Source organism: Panthera onca, chromosome A1 (genome assembly GCF_046562875.1).
Source record: "Panthera onca isolate mPanOnc1 chromosome A1, mPanOnc1 haplotype 2, whole genome shotgun sequence".
Taxonomy (NCBI): domain Eukaryota; kingdom Metazoa; phylum Chordata; class Mammalia; order Carnivora; family Felidae; genus Panthera; species Panthera onca.
This window is the reverse complement of record NC_138339.1, coordinates 25,862,434-25,887,743: the sequence shown is the minus strand read 5'-3', so window position 1 is coordinate 25,887,743 and position 25,310 is coordinate 25,862,434. Positions and strand designations below refer to the sequence as shown.

The 25,310-nt window shown below is 42.2% G+C and overlaps 1 protein-coding gene across 4 annotated transcripts in view; it reads left to right on the top strand.

Moving 5' to 3' along the window:
* Positions 1-25,310, top strand: part of MTMR12 (myotubularin related protein 12) — a 65,369-nt gene that overhangs the window by 21,172 nt on the left and 18,887 nt on the right. For 2 of the 4 annotated variants that reach the window (XM_060634424.3, XM_060634426.3), the window contains exons 2-9: positions 19-355; positions 3,555-3,615; positions 6,215-6,357; positions 7,681-7,753; positions 8,724-8,854; positions 10,117-10,210; positions 13,634-13,763; positions 20,042-20,117. In XM_060634424.3, coding sequence (XP_060490407.1) covers positions 209-355; positions 3,555-3,615; positions 6,215-6,357; positions 7,681-7,753; positions 8,724-8,854; positions 10,117-10,210; positions 13,634-13,763; positions 20,042-20,117 — 855 coding nt within the window. In that variant the 5' untranslated portion in view covers positions 19-208. The remainder of the gene's footprint in view (positions 1-18; positions 356-3,554; positions 3,616-6,214; positions 6,358-7,680; positions 7,754-8,723; positions 8,855-10,116; positions 10,211-13,633; positions 13,764-20,041; positions 20,118-25,310) is intronic. The other 2 variants (XM_060634425.3, XM_060634428.3) reach the window with 1 other exon arrangement.

Sequence of the window (25,310 nt, the reverse complement as noted above, 5' to 3'; positions counted from 1 at the left end):
TGTGTTTTGTCTTTTTAGCATTTTGGTGCCAAATGCGATTGAGAGAAATTGTGTTTTGGAACCTTTAGGGATGTTGGCTCTTGGAATTTGCCCTTCTGGCTGGATGAAATTAAGCTGAGAATAACAACTTCAGTTTTTGACTCCAGGCCCTCACAAACAGTGAAGGGTTGATGTGAAGCATTTTGGTATATATAAGCATTCCGGCCTGATGAGAGCTTGGTTGTGGGATCGCCCTCCACACACCCCTGTTCTTTTCAAGATCAGCGATCTTCTGGCAGGACCCATTTTTGCCTTTCCTGAGGTGCCCTGGGTCGATCACACATTTGAGAAGATGGGCACCTTAAATATGAACTTGGTAAAAAACTAGAGAATTTACTTTTTGAGAATTAATGGAATAAAAACAAGCAGGCTGCTTTTCAGCTTCTCAGCAGATTCTCAGGAGTGTTAGCTGACTTTAGCTTTCACATGCTTTTGTCCTGTATGTCCTGTACGGTGAAGTGCAGTTCTCTTAAGGGAGTTTTTCTAATTTGTCCAAATCAGTTTTGTGATAGGAGACTAGTTTCCTACTGTAGGCAGTGGATATTACAGCTGTTCTCCCTTTTGTAGGAGGAAACTGGAGACCATGTTTGTTAGAAGCAGTACTCAGCAGTGAAGAATGTAGGCTCTGGAGCTTGTTGGGGGTTGGGCTGTATCCTTGCTTAGTGACTTACTTCCTATAAAAGGAAATTTCCTGAACCTCTTTAAGCCACAGTTTCATCTTTAAATGGAGATAATACTAGTGCTCATACCTCTGTATGAGGATTAATGAGATACTAATGAAGAGCACTTACCTGGCACATAATAGAAGCTTAATAAATGTTGGTTATTATCGTTATAGTCAATGTGTGCAGTTGACATAAAATGATTAGCACTTCCATTTCCCCAGGCATTTGATGGGGAGGAGGTGGGTTCACCCCAGGAAGTTGGGGGAGCAGAGAACAGTTGTTTAGGGAAAGTGAGTTTTCGGCAGGACAGAATCCTAAAAGGTGTCTCCTGATTGTTTTGTTTATGGAATGTAAAGAAAGAATTCGACCATTTCAGGAATTGATGTAGGTAGTTTTAAGTAGTGTAAATTCTTTATCATTGGAAGATGCTACTTTTGGAGACAAAACAATAGGGTAGCCCTCTCCAAGCTGGCTGCAGTGTTTGAACTGAATTCCAGGCACTAGTCAAGATGATCACTAGTTTTCTAACAGGTGATTGAATTTAATGAATCGTTTTGCTCTGTCCTCAGAGAAAGATGATAGACCTGTCAAAAATAATAGTGCTTTCATTTAGTTCTGTGCCAATAACAGACGATGAAAACTCCATGAGAATTTCTAAATTACCAAAACACTCGTAGCATTTACATATGCAATATAGTCCCTCTTGCACAACATAGAGCAATGCATCAGAATCATCTGGGGAGCTTTTTGCACAACCAAAGGCCCAGTTGCATCCCCTGCACTCTGATTTTTTACACTTGTGGTGAGGCCTGAGCACTTAAAGAGGTAACAAGATCCACAGGTGATGGAACACTCCCCACATCTAAGAAGCACTGCCTCAGAAGGACTTGATTTATTAGCATCTTCTGGGATGTAAACTGTGGGCATCTCTAAAATACATCACACTCAGAGTGGTGTATTTTCTGAAACCGCTCTTTCTCTGAAACAGCTCTGACTTTCTTCTTCTGCCTTAAGATAGGCTGTCTTGCTTCTTCCTGCCTCGGCTGTTCCCAAGTTTCTTGTAATGCTTATTTCAACCTGAATTAACAATTTTAGAAAACTCCTACCACCCAGAGCCTTATGCCAAAAAACAAAACAAATTCCAGTTTTCTTTGTTGACAAAGTTGGTTGTGTCTTATAGAATTTTCCACAGTTAAGATTTGACTTGTTGCATCCCCATGGTGTCATTTAACATGTTTCTCCTGTCCCAGTGTTTCTTATAAATTGGTAGATTGACATAGAAAGTCAAGCTGATTGAAGTTAGATATTTTGGCAAGAATACTTAATAGATGGTGTGGTAGATTGCTTTAGGAGACTCACCAGGCCTCTCTTGTTATGTTAACAGCCACTTATGACTGTTGCTTTGTTCCATTAACTCATTAAGGATTGCTAATTATGTTTGAATACCCAATAAACAGTGAACCCAACATGAAGGCATTTGAAGATATTTTCATTGAGAAACAGTGACATAAAACCTGGCTTTGATTCCTTATCAGAAGTGATTATATCCCATGGCAGTGCCTTGTGGTTTTAGATTATTTGTTTATTTTATTATTTATTAATAAATAAATAACTGGAGCGCCTGGGTGGCTCAGTCGGTTGAGCATCCGACTTCTGCTCAGGTCATGATCTCGTGGTCTGTGAATTGAAGCTCCGTGTTGGGCTCTGTGCTGACAGCTCAGAGCCTGGAGTCTGCTTCAGATTCTGTGTCTCCCTCTCTCTCTGCCCATCCCCAGCTTGTGCTGTCTGTCTCAAAAATAAATGTTTAAGAAAAGTTTAAAGGGGCACCTGGGTGGCTCAGTCGGTTGAGCATCCGACTTCGGCTCGGGTCATGATCTCACCTTTCGTAGGTTTGAGTTCCGCATCTGGCTCTGTGCTGACAGTTCAGAGCCTGGAGCCTGCTTCTGATTCTGTGTCTCGCTCTCTCTCTGCCTCTCCCCCACTCATGCTCTGTCTCTCTCTGTCTCAAAAATAAACATTAAAAAAAATTAAAAAGTTAAAAAAATAATTTATTATTTATAGGTTATTATCAATCTATTTATTTTTTAAGTTTATTCATTTTGAGAGAGAGCATGAGCCGGGGAGGTGTGTGTGTGTGTGTGTGTAGACGGGGGCGGGTGGGGGGGCGGGTAGGGAGAGAAAAAGAGAGAGAGAGAGACCCAAGCAGGCTCTGCAGGGTCAGTGCAGAGCCTGACAATGGGGCTCAAACTCACAAAACTTCGGGATCATGACAACTGAAATCAAGAGTCAGATGCTTAACCAACTGAGCCACCCAGGTGCCGTGGTTTTAGGTAATTTAGAATGTTCCCATCTGCCTTTACTGGGTCTTGGTATGCTACAGAGTAGGTGGGTCGAGTACTGACTTGATACATTCATATTTTCCTGTTCTTCAAACCCTTTACATATATCTATTATTTCTCAAGAACACACAGTCATCTTTTGTTTTCGATCCTTGATTCTCACTGGAGGAAGAGAGGAGCCATGTTGTGAAATGTCTTCCATTCCCTCTCTGACTCTGTGTTTGAGCTGCCTTACTTTCTGTGTAACAGTTGTTCCTTTAGGTAGGGAGTGCTCATCCCTGCCCCTCCACTGGGGGCAACTAATAGTTGTCAATCCCAAATAGGTTAGTGCACTGGACTAATTTGCTGGAATTTTCTGTCTTTTTGTTAAAAATACATTTTTAAAAAGTAACTAGCTTGTCAAAAAACTCCTGAGGGTATGTGACATTTAGTGTGTATTCGAAAACATGGCTTTATGTTACCCATTTTGAGCCCTTAAAGAAAAATATTACCCTTTGCTCTTCTCTTTTAGGAAATTCACACAAACGAGAAGGAAGTAACAGAGAAGGAAGTCACTCTTCACTTGTTGCCAGGTAATGGTCGTTTAGCATCAGACCTCATGTGCCACTCAAAGCCAGTGATAAATTATGTCATCCCTAGTATTGCTATATATAAACTCCTTTGTTTTCATCCAGAAGGCATATAACAGGAATGAGTTGGACAAAAATATCAAGGTCTTTAGTTCAATCACTACATATTAGGTCTGAGTATTATAACCTCTGCCAAGAATTTTTGTTTCCCCCTCCCCGCAAGTTGATGAAAATCAACCTGGCAAATTCACCTCCTTCACAAGCAAATAAGCCTTTTTTGCGTCACTGTACTTGGACACATCCAGGATTCTGGTCTTCAGTCAGGAAAATTCTGGTCCTCTCCAGAGCCCTACATCCCACTTCCCCATGCAGCTGCCCTAGACTAGCACGGCTGCCCAGGCCCCCCCGCAGCAGTGTTGGTGGGTGGCCTCACCTGTGGTCTTCTGCATCTGAGCATAAGTGCCAGGCAGGCTGTGGTTTACTAACCTTGGGACTGCCAGGGTTTTGCTCTGAGGTCATCACTGAGGAGTCTGGATTGGTTGGATATTTTTGAGATGGAAGAGAGTGACTCTATACTTTCAGTCAAGCTTTAATCATTTCTGAATTCAGAAACGGAAACTACTTGGTGGTCTGTCCCCTTCCATATGTGGGGCTGTCCTGGGAATTGTGCATTAAGTTCTTCCATTTTCTTTTTTCTAATCCCAGTAGCCTTTTTTTTGTGAGTTTTTGTTTTTAGGTATATTTCCCCCCAAACAGTAGAGGCCTCATTCTGGTACTGTTTACCTTATTCCAGTTTATTGGGAGGATATGATTACACACAAGTTTCTGACTGATCCACCTTATTTGGTAAATATATTGGGGTCCTGAAACTTAAAAAAAAAAGTGTCTAAATTTCAAAGGTTTGTATGTTTTTTTGTTTATTTTTTTACAATAATGGCCTAAACCTTAATCCATATACCACATTTTCCTTCCTTTTCTTGGGTTATAGATTCTGATATTAACTTTCATTTTTAGCTCAGTGCTACGTGCATTCGCCCATCCCCTGGAGTACCTCAGGTCTCTTCTAGATGCACAGCCTCCATTTCTTAGACCAGACCATGATCTTTTCCAGCTCCCACCTCCCACGATTCGAGACTTTATCTGCACACACAAGCTGGTGGCTGTGGCACAGCATGTGCCTTGCTGACAGACTAGCACATCGCTGGGTGTTGTGTTAGCTGCTCTGGTGCCCATGTCTCGTCTCCAGTGCGCGGCCACTGACTGACACAGCCTGCCTGGTCTCAGGGACACACTCACACTTAAAAGCTGTTTCACACTAGGAGTTGAAAAAGCACAGGAAGCTTTGCTCATATATTTTCCACCTTGAACCAGCTGAGGCGCTTTTTCTGGGACTGTTTTAAACCATAACGAGGCCCCAGCTTCATTGTTTTCTTCAAGCTCTGTGGTCTCAGTAGAGGCCGACCTAGTGACTGAGCCATCTTTTTGTATTTCCTTAGGAATTAACCCCTTGGGAGGTGGAAAAATATAATATGTGTCCCTTGATTGTCTGAGTGTCTGAAAGCCTTCTTTATTTTCATGTTGCAAGTTAGACCAAGTGAATTTTGAGCCAAAAAGTAAATTTAAAGTCATTGAGGAGAATATCCAGAGGGAGATTCTGAGGGTCTGAGATGGTTGTCTGTTGAAGGGAAAGAAAATGCCTTTTTTTTTTTTTTGTTCTAAAATATTTGCACTTGATTTTTTATTTCTTCCATATCCTTCTCCTTTTCCTGCTCTCACCCACATGTCCAGCCCTCATGAACTTCTCTTCCATGGAGCAGAGAATGCTTACCTATCCCTAAATCCTAATCTTTCTGACTGTAAAGAGAAGAACTCTCTATCTGCAGGAAATACAGCTTCTCATGCAGGCGGGGTGCATGCAGATAGAGCAGGAAAGGCGACACACTGAGAGGAAATACTCTCAACTAAGAAAGAGAGGAAACAATTTTTTTCCCACAAACCTCTGACCTCCCTTTTCCTCCCATCCTTCTCTGTGGAGCCAGAATGAATGTGATCAAGCTGCACCTCTGTGTCTGAGGAAGCCACCTGCGAGCCCTTTGGCCAGGGAGGCACCCGCCATCTTTCAGCGATTGCAGAGTGAGAGATGGCCCACTCTCACCGCAAAGTGGGCTTGAGCTCTACGTTCCAGAGCCTTTCTGATTTCATTCATTTAGGGTCATTTTCATTCATTCATTTTCATTCATTTCTGTACCACACCTACCTGCTTGGGCCCAAGTAATAGGAACACTGAGGTCTGCACTTGCAAGTGTAGCTGAGATCATTTTCACCTATTGGACACTTGCCTGGTTCACAGTGAAAAGGTAGAGAAATGCCCTGTGTGAAGGTATATCAGCCATTTTGCGTTCACTTATGAGTGGTCCCTGCTCTGCTTCATCTCCACACCTAAGGTTTGCCGCTCCCGCTGTGCTGGAAAGCGTAGAGTTCTGAAGGGCTGTGGTGTAGTGTGTGTTTGTCTTTCCCGGGAATGGAGCTGGGGAGGCTTTTACTGTTTGCATACTGTATGTTCCCTGAGGACTCTGAGGAGGGCTTGTTTGGTTTTGATCAGGTGAACAGCTGCTTTGTGAAGCCAGCACGGTGCTGAAGTATGTCCAGGAAGATTCCTGTCAGCGTGGGATCTATGGGAAACTTGTCTGCACAGACTTCAAGATTGCTTTCTTGGGCGATGATGACTCTGCATTGGATAATGATGTATGTATGAGCTGCGTTTGGTTCAGTTTGTGGGGAGCAATAAAATTGTGGCCCCATTGTCTTTTTTCCCAGTTCCTCAATTCCCCACCATGCTCGCCACCCTCACAACACACATGAAACACCAATGACAGAGGTCCTCAACACCAGAATGCCGTCTGTCCTTTGGAACCTCTTTTCAGTTGTAGGGCCATTCTAAGTGCCCCAGGTCACGCTGGCTTGCATCTGACTTCATAGGTTGACACCATCAACTTTTTCTTATTTTCTTCTGTATTTCAGCACAGTATGTATCACTCATTGGAATCACTAATCTCCCCTAATACTAGTTCCCCGTGTTTTCTCTGTACTAAGCTGTCCCTCAAATTCAAGAACTGAGTTCGATTATGAAACTGATGCTTGCAGCACTTGAATTCGGGTTTCCTTTGCCCTGAGTAGCAGTGCCCTTGTAAGACCTGGAGAATGGGCAGTGGAGTGAAGGAGAGGCCTGCCCACACCACTCGGAGAGCGCTGTACGTTGATGCAAACCCAGCTGTCCCAGCCCACCCTGGCTGTCTTAGAGTGTGGGCTTCTGTGCTGCTGTCTGCTCTAGTGGCTTGGCTCCTTGTCCTGTGCAAATAAAGACAGCATTCACAGATACTTGAATCTCCCAGCGTTTGCTTCCTAAACCTGGCTTCCCGTAGCTCTGTCACTCACCTGTTTGCATTTGTGAGGACTCTAACCTCCCAGAGTGATTGTGTGTGGCACGGCCGGTTAGCCTGGGAGCAGCCCAGGAATGGCATGTTGTGCCTGGCTTTGAAAACAAGGTGCTTACCAGCTTTCCTTGCACACTTCGTCATCTCTTACTCGGGGAATGTGCCTCCATCTCCCTGTTTGTTTTTTAGAGTGTACACTCTATTTTTCCTCAGTTTTATTGAGCTATAAATAATAACATTGCATTAGTTTAAGGAGTATAACAGAATGATTTGATAGATGTATATCAATATATGTATATATTGCACAATGATCACCAAAGTAGGTTTAGTTAACATCTGTCATTTCCTATAGTTACCAATTTGTTTTACTTGTGATGAGAACTTTTAAAATTACTCTCTTAGCAACTTTCAAATATATAATACAGTATTATTAACTATAATCATCATGCTGTGCATTACATCCCACGATTTATCTCATAACTGGAAGTTAGTACCTTTGGACCACCCTCACCCATTCTTCCATCCCCTCTCTGGTTTTTTTAATGTGCAGTTGGAAATCAGTGATTTGTTCTGCCTTTAAATGTTTAATAGGGCACAGAAAAGAGTCACAGTTGTTTCCTTTTGAATCTTTTAGGAAACCCAATTTAAGAATAAGGTTATAGGAGAAAATGACATAACACTCCACTGTGTTGATCAGATTTATGGAGGTAAGTATCTTTTCCCCTGGGGTGTTGCCAGCCTTTGAAAGTATAGCTGATAATGACAATATTTTTATGGTTCTTTACAGTTTACTAACATTTCTTTACATACTTATTTTGTTTAAATCAGTTCTATGGATGATAAAATTGAGATGTATAGTGGCTTGTTTGGGGTCACTTAGCTGGGGGAGCTTGGACTTGAACTTGGAACCTATTCTGAGACTCCACAGTGCCATTAAGTGTTTGTTTATTTTGAGAGTGAGAGAGAACATGCATGCATGAGCCGGGAGGGGCAGAGAGAGAGGGAGAGAGAATCCTAAGCAGGTTCCACCCCCAAGGTGGAGCCTGACATGGGGCTCCATCTCACAATCGTGAGATCACTACCTGAGCCGAAATCAGGAGTTGGATGCTTGACCGGCTGAGCCACCCAGGTGCCCAGACAGGGCCACTATATGCTAGATCACACTTGTGGCTGTCCATGTTAGCTGTGTAGGTTTTACTGTAAAGTCTAATCTGAGAAAGATTTGTACTCCATGTCTTTTCTGCTAAGGGTCAAGCTTCTCTGTGCTTCACTTCTCTATTTTTTCAGTCAGGGCTTTTTCAGAAATCATTCAGTAGCTGTTTAGATCCCAACACCAGTAGGTGCAGCCTGGTCCGAACTCCGGGACAGGGAGGGGCCCCTGCCATAAACCCAGGAGTTGAGTGTCCTGAAAGCATGTCCCTAGTGACTCCCTTTCATTTTTTGTAATGTTAGCTTTTGGAGTCAGTTTTGCCGATAGTGGCCAGTTCATTTTGGTCTCGTGCAGAGGAACGAAGAGCCTTGCACATTCTCAGAGCCGGGCCCTTGCTCACAATTACTTAGAAGACAGTACCTTTCCTCTTACTTTTGAGAGGTCCTAATAGTCTTTCTTGTTTCCTTAGCATTGACTTTTTGCCTTCTAACATGATTTCCCTTCCTGATTTCATCGTTGATGTGTAGTGTTTGATGAGAAAAAAAAAACTCTCTTTGGACAACTGAAGAAATACCCCGAGAAACTCATCATCCACTGCAAAGACCTCCGAGTATTCCACTTCTGTCTGAGGTACACAAAAGAAGAGGAAGTCAAAAGGGTAACTAGTTGCATGTATTTTTAGGTTTTCTTTCCCATCAGGTTTTACCACTAACTCTTATTTTTGGCTTATATTATATGATGGTGGAGGGGGGAACATGCCTGTCTGCAAAGTGAAATTGGTTATAATCCCATATGCTTTGATTAGAATTGAGAGAGAATTGGGGAAAATATGTCTATTATGATGGCACCCATTTACCTTTAATTCTTCAGTTCGTAATGTTTTGATTCCTGGAAACTGAAGAGTGGGAGGTAGGAAACCAGGGTCAGGAGGCAACATTCTTCTCCCACACCTGACAGTCTTTCCAAAAAGTAGTAGCAGAGACCCCCAGCTCCTGGAGTGGATGAGTTCGTACCTGGGAGGTAGTAGAAGTATGCGGGAGGGAGGAAGTGGTATAGGGTCGGACGGGCAAAGCTGAGTTACCAAATGAGGCCTGTGATTTTGGACATTAAGAAACTTAATCTGGTTGCTGCAGCAAATTGAAATATATAACTGTATGAACTGGTTACAGGGGTCACTGTAACTTCCAAGATTTGTCTTACTGAGGTATCAAAGGTCTCAAACTTGCCACTGTAATGGTAAATACGTCAGGGGAGACCTGGTAGGGGGACGCAGCTCACCTGTTGTTTCTGGTTACAGTTGAGTTGTGCACACTTACAAGTAAATCCTTGGTTTTCTTTTAGGGAGTGTGAGAGTTCAGTTAGAACAATAAGCATGACTCTGGTATCTATTCTGAGCAGGAAATGAGTGGTGCAGACAGGGAAAAGTCCCAGAGAAGCCAGAAACTTCATTTTGAATGATGATTTTAGTCATCTATCCAAATATACTTTAGTTTGCAACTTCAAACAAAAAGCACAATGGATTGATTTCTTTTTCTGATCTTCTAGAAGAAGGTTGTAAAGGCCACAAGTCGATCAGAATAGCTAAATGTCTTGGTTATTGTTTGATATAGCCCTCTGTCTCTGATGTGTCAGATTTTTAGAATATCTGAATATGGCACTTAAGCTTCTGTAGCACCTTGATTTTGAGAAATTAGACGGTTTTTAAAAATATCCCTAGAAATTCAAAGCTCTTAGAAAACCTGACAAAATTGTTAACATTCCATTTATTTGGCATTATTCCAAAAGATAAGATCATAGAGACCTCAACAAGAGTTTGTGTTTGTGTGCTGCCCAGAGGAGCCTATTAGCATGACTAAAAACCTAGACTCAGTGTTTATCTGCCAAAAGCATGACTGTACCCATTGTTTGGTTCTTTTCTAGATTGTCAGTGGCATAATCCATCACACCCAGGCTCCCAAACTGCTGAAGCGATTGTTTCTGTTTTCCTATGCTGCTGCTGCACAAAACCACGCAGGTGAGTGTCTTCTGGGCTGTAATTTGCAGGCAGACCCTTTCAATTCCTACAGAAACTAGCAGGAGAAAACCCATCCATGAGCTTTTTCCTCTCTCCTAGCAACTGGTTGCCTCTTGCTTGGGTGATTCATTCAAGATTCTTATTAAAGAAAAGAAAAGAAAAGAAAAGAAAAAAAAACTTTTTTCTTTTTTCCTGCAATCTTTGTTGCTGTAATTTATCTTTTAGGTTTATTTGCTTTTTGTGAGGGATTATTGGCTTGATTATTTCTTACGAAAGGTAAAATCAACGTATTATAACTGGGAATGTGAGACTATAGAGAAGCAAAATTCAGGTAAGTTTAAAATAATCCTGTTTGTTCCTGGGTTCTTTTTTTTTTTCACTTTAATGTACTCGATCTCATTTCATAACACTCAAGAGAATGTTTTGCATTCTAGAAAGCCTTTAAGCAACCAGAACGTGCTCTGTAGCAGATTTTTTTTGGGGAAATGGAATAGTTGTACATAAGGGAGCACATCAGAAAACAAGTGTGCTTACAGAACTTAAAATCCCAAGTGTTTGCCCTTCAGTTCAGGGAACAGTCCTTTACTAAGAAACTTCAGTCATCTGAGCTATCAATAATGCCCAGCACTGTTCAGTGTTTCCTCAGATGTCTGTCTGTACCTTCCCTCCATCTCTCTCCTCGGTCCGTGCACTCACTCTGCCCATCACCCGTAAGGTCACATTGATGTCAAGTGACTCTGGGTGTTACATGCTTTTCGTCAGAGAAGTGGCATGCTGGAGTACAAAGTTGAACTGCTCATTTGGTCGGCATTTTTTGAACGCTTGCTGTGGGTTAGGACTGTGGGGATGGATGTGAATACAACTAAATCCCCATCCTCTGAGCATCAAGTCAAGCAGAGGCAGCGGAGAGCTGTGTCCTCTGGTGGAAGGGCCTGCCAGGGACACAGGGCACAGGGGGTGCCTGAGCAGATAGTGGAGGTATGGGAGTGTCTGGTGGGCGAGGAGGAGTATTTTAGGCAGAGGGATTAGCACGTGCAGAGATGTAGATATCTGAAAGAGCAGGTTGCCTTTTGGGAACTATGGTGACCTAGTAGAAGAGGTGCGAATTTTGGTGTCTGTCCCACCTGAATTCAAATCCTTGCCCAGCTGCTCAGTAGCTGTGTGATCCTGGGGATGACACTAAACTCTTGGGGCATCTGTTTTCTCATTTTCAAAACAGCAGCATTCATGCCTCTGATGAAGTGTCGTGAAGATTATAAATTGTTAAATGTGTGGCATATAAGGTGCAGTAAGTTAAAGAGGGTTAATTGAAAGTGTAACTGCATATTATTTGGGGTGGATTATGTTTAGAGACTTGATTACACACTAACTTAAGATAATGCTCAGCTCTACTGTTAGACTGAACATAAAATTAGTTCCTTAATTTCATAAGTTCATCTTTGTGAATGACAGATCTTTTCACTGGAGCTGTACATATAAGTGCTGGGTAACTGGCTTATAATAGCTTGTTGCAATATGAGATATACAAAATATGACTTACTTGTTGGTTACTGTAATTTTTATAAACACTTATTGAGTTTGTATTTGAAAAATCATACTCTATTTTTAGGAATTCTGCTTTTTCCTTATATCCTGATTCTTGGTCCAGACTCTACATAGGACAGTTTCTTGGCTCACCAACACTAGGTTGATCTGTATTCCAAAGCCCTTCGTTTGATCGACTCTGGCAGTTTCTTCACCGTGTGGTGCCTTTTTTGTGTGTGCCAGAAGGCCGAGGATATGTGGCATCTTTTATTCTATTTTAATTCCATCTTTTTCTTATCCTCCTTCCCACCCCCATTTTTTGAGAAGTAAATGTTATAACTGATAGATGCTAATTGACCAATTAGCTTTTGCATTGAGTAGGGGTGTGTAGAGATGGATGCTTTGCAATCTGAACATCTTTAGTTATTTCCTGGCTTGATAATTCATGAATGTGATTTGGCTGAAAGGTCCTGAATACTGAAGACATAGCATTTTAGGGAAGGACTTACTGGTGTTGCTAAGAATATTATCTGTTTTTGAATTGGAGTATTATTATTTGTGTTCATGGGGAATTTTTTTTTTTTTTTTGCATTTATTACTTTATGGAAATCCCTTATAGCTGCCTGGGTTTTAATTCTGGTTCTGTCATTGCTTAGCTCTGTGACCTTAGGCAAGTTTCTTGACCTTTCTGTGCCACATCTATAAAATGGAAGATTAATATTGCATACGCTGTAGGATTATGAAGATTGAGTTAATAAGATATAATATGCTCAGAACGGCACCTGGCACGTACTAAGGGCTATATAAGTGTAATCACTGTTTTTGTCATTATTCCTATTATCTTTTGTACTATGATATGATTTGATTAAAAGGATCATGGGGGAGGGGAGCCTGTGTGGCTCAGCCGGTTAAGCATCTGACTCTGGATTTTGGCTCAGGTCATGTTCTCACAGTTCGGTTCATGAGTTAGAGCCCTGCGTTGGCCTCTGCGCCCTGACCTTGGGGAGTCTGGTTGGGATTCTGTCTCCCTCTCTCTCTGCCCCTCCCCTGTTCACATTCTCTTTGTCTCTTTAAAAAAAAAAAAAAAAAGCATGGGGGAGTTTTATCAAACACTGTTTTTCCCAAAAGTCTTGGGTTTTGTTTGTGTGTGTGTGTATGTTTTGATGTGCAACAAAGGGCTTGAAGTAACTGATTTGCATAAATACCTGAGACTGTTTTGGTGCGTGCCACCCTGCAGTCTATGGCTTGGGAGAGGGCCATGGACACATCTGTCGGGTTGCAAGAGTAACGCTCCTGGACATTTCCTCCTAGCAGGGAGTAGCAGGGCAGGGTGAGGGGCAGAATTCTCCATCACCAGGGTGCTGTCCTTTATAAGCCCCAACCCTCACTGTGGCTGTCTGATCTGGTGATGGCCTTTAGTAACCAGGTGTCACACTGGAAAATCCTCTTGCTGGCGGTCATCTTCAAACTGAGGGAAGATTTACATTCAGGCATCTGACATGCTATTCAAATGAGTTTGCCATCTTATGCACATGTTGGTAGGGCTAAAAATATTTTATTATTTTAGCATTTGTGCCAAGCCTGTCTTCTAGTGCTTCACAGGATCTTTTATGTTATGTAAATTATCTCATGGTCAGATGACTGAAAATGGAGCTACAAATTACTTTTGCAAGGAGTGGAGCAGGAACACGTCTAGTATGAGGAGACAGGCCCTTGGTCATAATTTTGGGTTAATGACAAAAAAAAGGAACCAGGTTAGGATTAAGCAGTGAATTTACTGTGCTTGGATAAAAATGGGCTTAGTGGGCAAAATTGGGGCTTAGAGATCTACTTTCACATCATTAAAATACTTGTACTTCACGACAAGATTTTATTGTCTTTTCAAATTTGTTTTGTTAGCCACCGATCCCAGGAACCATACGGTGATGTTTGACACACTTAAGGACTGGTGTTGGGAATTGGAGCGGACCAAAGGCAGTGTCAAGTACAAAGCAGTGAGTGTCAATGAAGGGTATAAAGTCTGTGAAAGGTAAGCATTCAGTGCTCTGCCTTTTTTTTTTTAAACAGCTTTATTGAGATTGAATTCACATGCCATACAGTTCACATATTTGAAGTACACAGTATTTTGAGATCTGTTCACAGAGCGTGAAACCATCACCACAGTCCATTTTAGAACATTTTCGTCAGCCCTAAAAGAAACCTCATGCCCCTTAGTAGTTGCCCCCCATGTGCCCTCAACACCCCTAGCCCTAGGTAACCTCTGGTCCACTTTCTGTCTTTATAGTTTGCTTATTCTGGAGATTTCATGTAAATGGAATCATATCATAAAGTGGTCTTTATGCTTGGCTTCTTTCACTTACCGTGATGTTGTCAAGGCTCGTCCATGTTGTTGCATGTATCAGAATTTCATTTTTATTGTTGAATAAGATTCCATGGTATGGATGTACCACATTTTATTCATTCATCAGTTTATAGACATTGGGTTGTGTTCCCTTTTTGGCTGTTTTGAATAATGCTGCTATGAACATTTGTATACAAGGTTTTATGTGCACAGAGGTTTCCAGGTCTTTTGTGTATATATATTTATATATACGCCTAGAAGTAGAATTGCTGGCTCATGTAGTAACTCTGTTTAACTGTTTGAGGACCTGCCAGACTGTTTTCCACGGTGACTGTACCATTTTACACTCCCATCAGCAGGGTGTGAGGTTTCCACATTTTCCCACATTGAAACCATGCTTAAGAAAACCTTAAGGTGTCCCTTAAAACATTCAGAAATGAATTTGTGTCTTTTTGTGTGTGTCTTTTTTTCCATTTTATCTGTAGTCCAAGTGTAAAACGATTAGAGGCATTTTTGAATTTATATTGTGTATTTGCTTTACTTTTCTTGGGCACTTTATTCAGTAAAAATCTTTGAGTGGCTACTGTCATGCCAGGTAGTGACCTAGCTACTGGAGATACAGCACTAAGAATTCCTGCCCTCCTGGAACTTTCATTCTGGCAGGAGGCAAACTATGAGAGAACAAATGAGTGAATAGCGTGTATTAAAAGGTAGTAAGTACTGTGGAGAAAATTAAATCAGCAACGGACTAGGGAGTGCTGGGGGGTGTTGGTGCGGAGGTTGGTCAGGCACAGGGGACAGTGCAAAGTCAAAGACCCTGAGGTGGAATCTAGTCTGGCTTCTGTGAGGAACAGCAAGGAGCCCAGGGGCTGGGGAGCAGTCATCAGGGGACAGAGGAGTAGGGGTGAGGTCAGGGCGCAGAGGGGTGGTTGGATGGTTACGGTAGGAGGCTTTCAGAATTTATCATGCGGTGAGGAGGAGTTTGAGCAGAGGCGTGATGTGATCTGACCTACATTTTTAAAGGATGACTCTGCATAATCCTCTTTTAGAAACTTGAATCTTATCATTTTGGGACATATTCCCCAGCACGCTGCTAATAGTTTCATAAGATTTGTATTTTTGTAGAGCATTTTGTGTTTATGGTTCTGATGGGCCTCTTCACATCAGTTTTGATTTTGATCAATCTCAAATATCTATCAAGTTAGCTCTCCTGACACAGCACAACCTGGAGTGACAGTGGGGAGGGACCTGCAGAGCAAGTGTCACCTCCCCATTCCCACCCTCCTCCTCCGCTCTTTCCTAGTCACAAAGCTTGGAAAGGGAAGGCTAGCTCTCCCTCAGAAAGAACTTAGAAACCCCTGCACCCAGAAGGTGGTAGCGTGTAATGTGATGTTGACACTGATAGAAGGCATCCCCGTTCTCAGAAATGTTTTTAAAAATCCTGCCACGGACTGATTAAATTCATTAGGATTTGTGTAGTTCTCAGCGCACCAAAAATATACTTGGTAGGGAAGGCAGGTGGGGAGAAAGCCTTTAATGAGTGGTTAGCAGGGAAAATGAAGCTTTAGCAAGATTTTAGTGCTTAGAGCACCTGGTGCCAACACACCCCACCTTGGGCTGCCCCAGCCACGCATACTGTCCTCTACCCTTTTCTGTCCCAAGGGGAAGAGACAGGGCAAGTTGTGCTTTGTTTCTCACCCGGACCAAGGTGGTGCAGCCTGCTGGTTTCCCCAGTGTTCATTGCCTGTATTTACAAGACGCTTCGTGTTTGACTCCTGCCCGACGGCCTTCTGTCCAGTCCCCTGGCCACTCTGACCCCCTGCCATAGACCTTGCCTGAGTGGTCTCCTGTTGGGGGTGCTCCTTTGTCTTTCAGCTGCAGGAGGGTAGTTCCTTCCAGCTTGTGTGTCAGATATTAGCCCAGGTGTTACTTTCATAGGGAGCCTTCCCAGGGCTAGGCCAGGTCTCTGGGAGAGCTTTCACTGCACTTACTGTATGCCTCTCTTCACAACACTTCCTACAATTGTGAGTTTATTTTTATCTGTGTCACTGTTTGGAAATGTTTGCTTCTGCAACCTGGCAGCTCTGGAGAGATTCAGGGGCACTGTTTTTGTTCATCACTGTATCCTCAGTCCCTAGTACAGTGCCTGGTTTTGAGAGGCACTCAATAAATAGAATGAGTAAATTAATGGAAGTCCTTCCTTCAGTAGTGAGAGGGCACTCCAACCAGTTTGGATAAGAATAAGAAACTGAGTTTCTGCTTCATCTCCCAAGGTCACAGCTGGCTCTTTACCAGTCTTCCTTCTGAAAAGCCTTTCTCTCATCCTGCCTCCTGTCAAGGTATCAGAAGGCCCGTTACCCTGCAGGGTGCATGTAACACAGTGGAACGTATAAACCAGTGCTGCCTCAGGAAGATATTGCTGCCCCGATGTTGTCACTCTGAGGGTTTCCTCACCCTAAGTAAGGCTGTGCCCGAGTGGATTGGACAACTTTCCTTGAATATTTATTTTGAATATTTCCTCGAATAATAAAGTCGTCCTGTATTGGGAAAGGCTGTTTACTTGAAACTTGTCCTAATGATTAAAATGACTGCTCTCCAAGGAGGGAAGATTAACTGTTTGTGGACATTGGGAGCCTCACAGCAGAGACTCCTTAGAACTTCCTTGTAGTTCACTGGGACAGGAGAGAACATCTTGAACTCCCCTCGCTGGTGCACAGCTGTCCATCTCTGTGCGCCCTCCTTTCTGTAGCCACTGGATCTGACATTTTTCCCCCTTTGGTGAAAGACTATTTATAAGAGAAAATTAACTGGCTAACCAACATTGTAAAATAGCCTCACTTGTAGGGGAAGACATGCAAATTTTTTAAAACTATGTGGCCCAGGAGTGCCTGGGTGGCTCAGTCCGTTGAACATTGGACTCTTGATTTTGGTTCAGGTCGTGATCTTGCGGTTTATGGATTTGAGCCCTGAGTCGGTTTGTGGATTTGTGCCCTGAATTGGGCTCTGTGCTGCCAGTGCCACTGCTTGGGATTCTCTCTCTGCCCCACCCACCCTGCTCACGTGCACGTGTGTGCGCTCTCTCTCTCTCAAAAATAAATAAATAAAAATAAACTAAAAAATAAAAATATTGTGGCCTAAGCTGGGGAGGGAGCTGAGACTTGGGGCTGAACCCACCACACAGGTGGCTCCCCTCTGCAGGCTGAGAAACAGTGGTCTGTGTATAAGCTGCCATCCAGGGCAGTGCTGCTCCCAGTTTGCGCAGCTAAATCACCTGGGAGCTCGTTAACGTGCAGATTCTGATCCACTAGGTGTGAGGTTGGGCTTGAGAGTCTGCTGTCCAGGTGATGCCGCTGCATACCTGGAGCGGTAGGGTCTTCTAGAGCAATAACCATCATCCTGTTTCTATACCAGGAGGGCTTTTCAGCTTTGGATTTTCTTCTTCAGGTTTCTGATATTTCATAGTTCTGGGGTGGAGCCTGGACATAAGGAGGTTTTTAATTTTCCCATGTGATTTTAATGGGCAGCCTGATTCGTTGATTTGTGAAGAGGTATTTATGTATGTATTTCTTTTACTTCAGTGATAACACCTGAACAAGGAACACCTTACCACCCACCCCCTTAAGCACACATCTAATAAAATATTCTGGACACTGCAGACTTCAAAAGCCAAATAATTCTTAACAGTTTTGATGGTTTGAAGTATCTTCTCCTTGACCAGTAGTTTCTAAACCTGATTTTATATTATAATATAATGGGCACTTTTTTCTTTTTAAACACCTTTAAGATTTTTTTAAGTGGAAAATTTCAAGCAGTATAAAAGAAAAGAGAATATGATGAATTCCCTTTCATTCATCACCCACCTTCAACAATTCTCTTTTTTTAAGTTTTTTATTTTGAGAGAGACAGAGTGTGAGTCAGGGAGGGTGCACCTGCCAGCACAGAGCCCAGTGTGGGGCTTGAACCCACCTGTGAGATCATGACCTGAGCTGAAATCAAGAGTTGGACGCCTAACCAACTGAGCCATGCAGGTGCCCCAGCAATTTTTAACTCGTGCCTAATCCTATTTTCTCTGTTTCTCCTGAATTATTTATTTATTTATCTATCTATCTATTTATTTATTTTCCCCTTGAGTCATTTTGGAATAAATCCCAGACCTTACCACATTTCATTCATGAATATTTTGGTATACATCTCTAATAATTAAGGATTCTTTTTATAAATATAATCATAAAACCGTTGTCACCCCTTTCAAATTTAACATTAAAACCATCAATACTATTCAATAGCCAGTCAGTATTCAGAATGTCCCCATTGTTTTATAAACTTTTAAAACAATTTTTCATCTTTTTATGTTTTATCATTAATCAAGACTCAATGAGATTGATCTCTTGCCGTTGATTGATAGGTGTCTTAAGTGTCTTAATCTATAGATTCTCCCACCATTATTTGTTTTCTTGCTTTTCAGTGTTTGTTTATTTTTGAAGGAGAGAGAGAGTGTGAGCGTGGGAGGGACAGGGAGAGAGAGAGGGAGACAGAATCCGAAGCAGGCTCCAGGCTCTGAGCTGTCAACACAGAGCCCAACAAGGGACTTGAACTCATGAGCCGTGAGATTATGACCTGAGCCGAAGTCAGACACCCAATGGGGAGCTACCCAGGTGCCCCCATTATTTGTTTTCTTGCAATTTATTTGAAGAAACCAGGCTATTTGATTGTTTCTTATAATCTAGATTCGGTTGGTGTTTAAAATAGTGCCCCCCAATGGATTGATTAGATTTAATGACTTGATCACATTAAAATTCTGATCTCTTCAACTTAGAAAGTCCCTATAAAATGTGCAGTGTGCATACAAGTGGCATCTGATTATTTTCCATTATAGTTACACCACAGTTAAACTTCTTTGTTAAGCTCTTTGACTGAAAGGTGTTTGTAGCTCACAGTGATGCAACTTACACAGGTTTCTTATTAATAGAAACCTGCATCTGTTAACTAGAGGAAGAGGTGGTGTCCCTGTATAGCTCTGATCTTTGCAACTCTGAAACCTAACTTTCCCACATCCTACCACTTAACAGGTTATTTTTAGAACCTAAAATTTCTCATGCAGAAACTGAAGTCATACTGGTTGGGTTCAGGGCATAGCTCTCCTAATGCTTACTAGTTGTATAACCTGTGAAGGACCTTGGTGGCGCTGTCTCAATTTCTTTATCTGTGAAATGGAATAATAGTAGTACATACCTCATAAGAGTTGTCAGGAGGATTAAATGAATAATTTGTGTTACCTAATTAGAGTCTGGCATACAGTAAACACTTATTTGTTTGTTGTTGTCAGAGTGCTTGATAAAATGTCTCGGCAGCAGTCATCTTTTTTTTTTAAGTTCATTTATTTTCAGAGAGAGACCACAAACGGGAGGGGCAGAGAGAAAGGGAGAGAGAGAGAGAACCCCAGTCAGGTTCCATGCTGTCGGTGCGGAGCCCAACACAGGTTGAACCCACAGACCATGAGATCATGATCTGAGCTGAAACCGAGAGTCAGATGCTTGACTGACCAAGCCACCCAGGTGCCCCTAGGCAGCAGTCATCTTAATTACTGGTTTTCATATTAGTCTGACTGAAACAACATGGATGCTTAATTGCCACTATATGATGAGAAAGATCACTGCCAATTTTGGAATTCATATATTTTTAGATATCACAGATTCCAGTCTCCTCATTTCATGGATGAGGAAACAGACCCAGAGAGGTGGGGTAGCTTACTTAGGGTCACACAGAATCCGAGGCAGAGCTAGGATTTGAACCCAGAGTCCCAACTGACTTGGCCAGAGATAATTCATGTGCATTTGCTCTTCTTAACAGGAAAATAAGGTTCATGTCCTGCCACTCTGCTTTTGCTTCCTCAGTTCATTAAAGTTGAGCTTTCATATTTAGTGAATTACTCTAGTACTAAAACTGGTGACATCTCTTTCTTCTAGATTGCCAGCATACTTTGTTGTCCCCACCCCTCTTCCCGAAGAGGATTTGTCACGCTTTCAGGGTCACGGCATACCAGTAAGTACATCTAGAAACCCTAATAGCCGTGGGTTGCTCATCAACCCATTCTGACAAATTATTCTATTTAAAGCCGTTGGCTTTGGTCCTCCGTTCAAAACTGATCCATAAATATCTCAGGGAGTCACTAAAAAAGTTTTTCTCTCAGACTTGAGGCTCCCTAGGACAGAGCTCTAAAGCTTTCACAGATGCAGTAGAGTTTTTAGCAGAAACATCTTAGAGATTTAAGAGGATTATGTATCTGTCTAGTGTTGAAAGCCAGCCTGATTTAACACCTGAAATCATTTTGAGGCTGAGCTAGCTGACCACCCTAAGGGAATAAGGTTTAAGATTCTTTTGGGCCCCACTATTAATTTTTGAGTGGGCGTGGCCATGTTTTCTCCCAGAGGCAACATGGAGAACTAACTTACTTTTCACAGAATAGACTGGGATGGGAGCCATATTTAATGTGTCACTGATCAAAGAAAGCAATACTTTGGCAGTTACTCCAGTTTCTAATTGGTGGTGGGAGTTGCCAAGCCTTCAGGGAATTTAGTAAGGAATGAGAATTATAAATAAATGCTGTGCTGTGCACATGGCTCGTTCACCAAAAAGGTCATTCCTGTATGGGAGTTGAGATGTTTAATCAGAGGTCACGTGCTCAGAAGCCCATGCAGGCAGGTAGGTAATGAGCTTGGCCCTTGCAGTGAACCAGATACCATCCGCCTGAGTTAAGGGGAGTCTGCTTCTCTGTGCCAGCCAATTTGTGCTGTGTGGGAATATGGGCCTTGTCTTGCCAGATATCTGATTTCTCAGGAGAAGCCAGAGATAGGGATTTTTATGTGAGTTGTGAGTTTTCCCAGTTTCTAAATGTATGCAACTGATTTAGATGTTTAAAAAACTCTGGTCTTTGGGCTAGAGTTGGCTCATGTCCCACCAGTTTGCAACCTTTGATTGAGAGCTGTGGTTTTCACACTTTCTGGTCTTAGCGCTCAACACTCTAAAACATTATTGAGGATTTCAAGGAGTTTTTGTTTATGTGGATTATATTGTTTCATATTTGCCATATGAAAAACTAAAAACTTACTGCTTATTTTAGCAATAAACTTACTACATTTTAATGTAAGTGACATATTTTTGTGAAAAATAACTATTGTTCAAAACAAAAACATAGGATAACAGTGTTTTACATTCTTAAAAATAGAAGACCACCGGATTCTTCTATCTGCCCCTTTCATTCAGTGTGTTCTAGTATGGTAGCGTTTGGTTGAAGTACATGAAAATCCAGCCTCACACAGATCCGTATTTGGGGAAGGGAGGAATATTTATTAACCTTTTCAGATAACTGAGAATATTGTTCTTTGATGGTACACCAAAAAAAAAAAAAAAATGATTGGTAGTTTCATAAAGGTTAATTGCAATAAGGAATCTGAAAATATAATGAATTTTTCATTCTCTGCTAAATTAAAACCCATGGGTCTGTCTTGTACTTGTCATAGATCTTAAAACATGAATGATTTTATGACGTTATATAGTGGTCATTTGGAAAATGTTGGTTCACTGGGCTATACAGATCATCCAAATATTAACTTATTTCCTTATATAATATAAAAATCAGAAGTGCCTGGGAGCTCAGTCAGTTGAATGTCCAACTTTTTTTTTTTTTAAGTTTATTTATTTTGAGAGAGAGCGCACACAGGGGAGGGGCAGAGAGAGGGGGAGAGAAGGAGAATCCTTGGGATTTTCCCTCTGTCCCTCTCCCCCACTTGTGCTCGATCTCATGCTCTCTCTCTCTCTAAAATTTTAAGAAATCACATTCATTAGCATTGTCTTTGCCTTGTCAGAAGTCTGTATATTTTGGGAAGCTGTCCAGCTGGAGTCAGAGGTTAGTTTTACACAATGTGATTTTTGCTTGAAAGTTCATTTTTTATTTGCAACAATCTGTCAGTTGTTTTCCTTGAAGTGGCAGGGTCACTTCATTTTTTTTTTTGAGGATGCATCTGCCAGATTCCAAAGTCTAAACACCCGTTGTTTGACTCGCACTCATTCTGTATGGGTTTTGGTTTTTTGGTTTTTTTCCTCACTCATTCTTTCAATTCCATGGAAAGAGCAGCTAGTTCGCCTCTCAGCTCAGGCACACACGTGCTCTTTCTTGTGACCAACACCATCTCAGTGCTTACTTCACACTCCATCGCACGGAATAGAAAGCGTATTACTATTAAATTGTCCATAATGGTCAAGATTAATAACTTTAATAATTTTTAGTCCTTCATTAAGGACATTCTCAAGTGAAGTAGAATTTTTTTTCCTGTGAGTGTGTGGCAGCAAAGAATACAGTGGTGACCAATGGCATCTGGTGGTGGTGCCTTGGTTGGTGCTAAGACACCAGCACTTTTGCCCACCAGGGCTTTGCCATAGGTGCGAATGTCAACACTGTGAAAAAGACACAGTTACCTCTTAATATTTATTCTCAGAACACCTGAAAGGGTCTTGGGACCCTGCCCCCACCCCCCCACCCCCCACCATGCCTCCATCTCAACATTTTAAGATTTGCTGTTGTAGAAGGATGAAAATGAATGTCTTCATTTCTCAGCCTTTCAGAGATGGATCTAGGGAAAGAAGGTGAGCTCTGTGGGAAGAAACAAATACGAATTGTCCGCACCTGTGCAAACAGGCTGCTTTTCCACCTGGCGTTGTATGAAATTTTGATACTGTGTTCTAGCCAGGCCTTCAGGCTGAGGAGTAGGAAGTGTTCTGCTAAGACCTGAGTGGGGAGCCAGCAACATAACTTTGATAGAAACAGTAGGAAAGTGTTCTCACTTTTTCAGATCTGCCTTAATGATATGTCCTGGAAGTTGTTAGTGGAGTTTGCATGAACGGACAGCAGAAACATTTTGTACGTAATGGAATTTCCACATTTACCCAGGGAACACAGAGCTCTTGGTACACATAACGTAAAATTTGCCATTAATGGCATTTATGTATTCACAATGTTGTACAACCATTACTGCTTTCTAGTTCCAGAACATTTGCGTATCTCCATGCTTTTTTACCCTGACTTTTCAGCTAATCTGTTTTTTTCTTGCCTTCACTTATTTTCAGTGAAGACCTACATCGTTTGTAAATTCAGTCACATCCTTGCTCTAATAGCAACTTTGGCGTCCTCTACCCTCTGCTGTTCTCCAGCCCCTGAGTATTTATATTTTCTGGCCGCGGGGCTAGTGAACATTGCTAAAGATGATTCAAACCAAACAGCAGAGTGTTCCTTAATGGGATGTGCGAAAGCCATGTTACCTTGCCTCTGTTGGGCCTTTGTTCTGGCTCAGCAGTCTGTTATTTAACTCCTTTTGGATCCTGTATCATTCTTCCCTGGGGCTGGTGTAAACCATCTTTGCATTCTTTTTAAGTTTGTAAATTCCATTCTTTTTTTTTTTTTTTTTTTTTTTTTTAAGTTTTATTTACTTTAGTAATCTCTACTCCCAGTGTGGGACTCAAGCTCATGACCCTGAGATCCAGAGTCACAGAGTCACAGAGTCACATGCTCTTCCAACTGAGCCTGCCAGGTGCCCCTGTAATTCCATTCTTCTTCTTTTTTTTTAAGTTTATTTATTTTGAGAGAGAGAAAGCCCAAGTCCAAGAGGGGCAGAGAGAGAGAGTCCCAAGCAGGCTCCACACTCGGTACAGAGCCTGACGTGGGTCTCAGTCCCCTGACCATGAGACCCATGACCCGAGCCACTATCAAGAGTTGGACTGTTCAAACGACTTAGCCACCCAGGCAACCCCCCCTGTAATTCCAGTCTTAACTTTTGTACTGAGAGACAACATTTCCCCCACTTCTGTGGGATCTTGGACAATCAGCGACAAGACCTCCTCCCTCAGCTTCCTCCTTCACCTCCTGTTGTTTTTTTCTGTGTTCCTGTTTCCTTATCCTGAATCTAACTAAACATCTGCCTGGCTCTTGATCTCATCTGCCCTTGTTTTGTCTGGAGCCTGCTTCCATCAGTCTTCCGCCTTCCACGTGGATCTTTCCATGGTTCTGCTCTACCTGAAGGCATGTTCAAGCTTTCCCTAACCTGAAGAAGCCCCTCCTGAAGAGCTAAGTTGTTGTCTTGTTCTCCTTCCGACAAACATATTTCAAGACTCTACTGACCTAGGTTTCTCAGTTGGTTAAGCATCTGACTCTTGATTGGCTCAGATCATGATCTCACAGTTCCGTGGGATTGAGCCCCATGTTGGACTCTGCGCTAGCAACGAGGAGCCTTCTTGGGATTCTCTTTCTTATCTGCCCCTCCCCACTCACACTATCTCCATCTCTCTCTCTCTCAGAATAAATAAATGAACGTTAAAAAATAAAAGACTGTGTACTAACTGCCCCTACTTGTCTCTCTACTTGTTTCTTCTTGCGTGGTGACTTTTACCCCCTACTCTGCTGAAGGACCTTCCCGAAGTCACTATGCCTTGTGTATCGCCACCTCTCTTCCCCATCGCTGCAGGTGTGACCCTAATTATGTTCTCTTTTTTTGCTTCTAAATTCCTGTCTTGCTTTGGACACACTGTGCCTTCTTGGTCCTCTGACTTCCTTAATAGTTTCTTCTTTCTTACACTGGTGTCCAGTTGTAGATGATCCCCTAAAGCTCTGTCTTTGGCTCTACTAAGAGAGATACCTTAAGATGTACCAAATAATGAATAATCTCCCCCTCTCCTTCTTCAAAGTTAAATAGAATAGGGGCACTTGGGTGGCTTAGTCGGTTGAGTGTCCGATTGTTGATTTTGGCTCAGGTCATGATCCTAAGGTCGTGGAATTGAGCCCTACATTGGGTTCCACACACTGAGTGTGGAACCTTCTTAGGATTCTCTCGCTCTCTTGCTCTCCTGCACACTCTTGCGTGCACTCTCTCTCTTTCTCCCCTTCCCTCCCTCCCCCTCTGTCCCCTCACTCTCTCCCTCTCTAAAAATAAAAATAATATTTTTTTAAATAATAAAAGTAAACAGGATTAACAAGGAGTGATTCTTGTCTGTTGTCAAGACTTTTATACTAAGAACCCAGACAGAAATCATACATATTACAATAGGAGAAGACATGCTTTTGTTAAATTCTTATGAGAAGTATGTCTTTGACTAAGAATTTTGCTTGTTTCTGGGCGTTTGGGTGGCTCAGCTGGATAAGCATCCAACCCTTGATTTCGGCTCAGGTCATGATCTCATAGTTCAAGG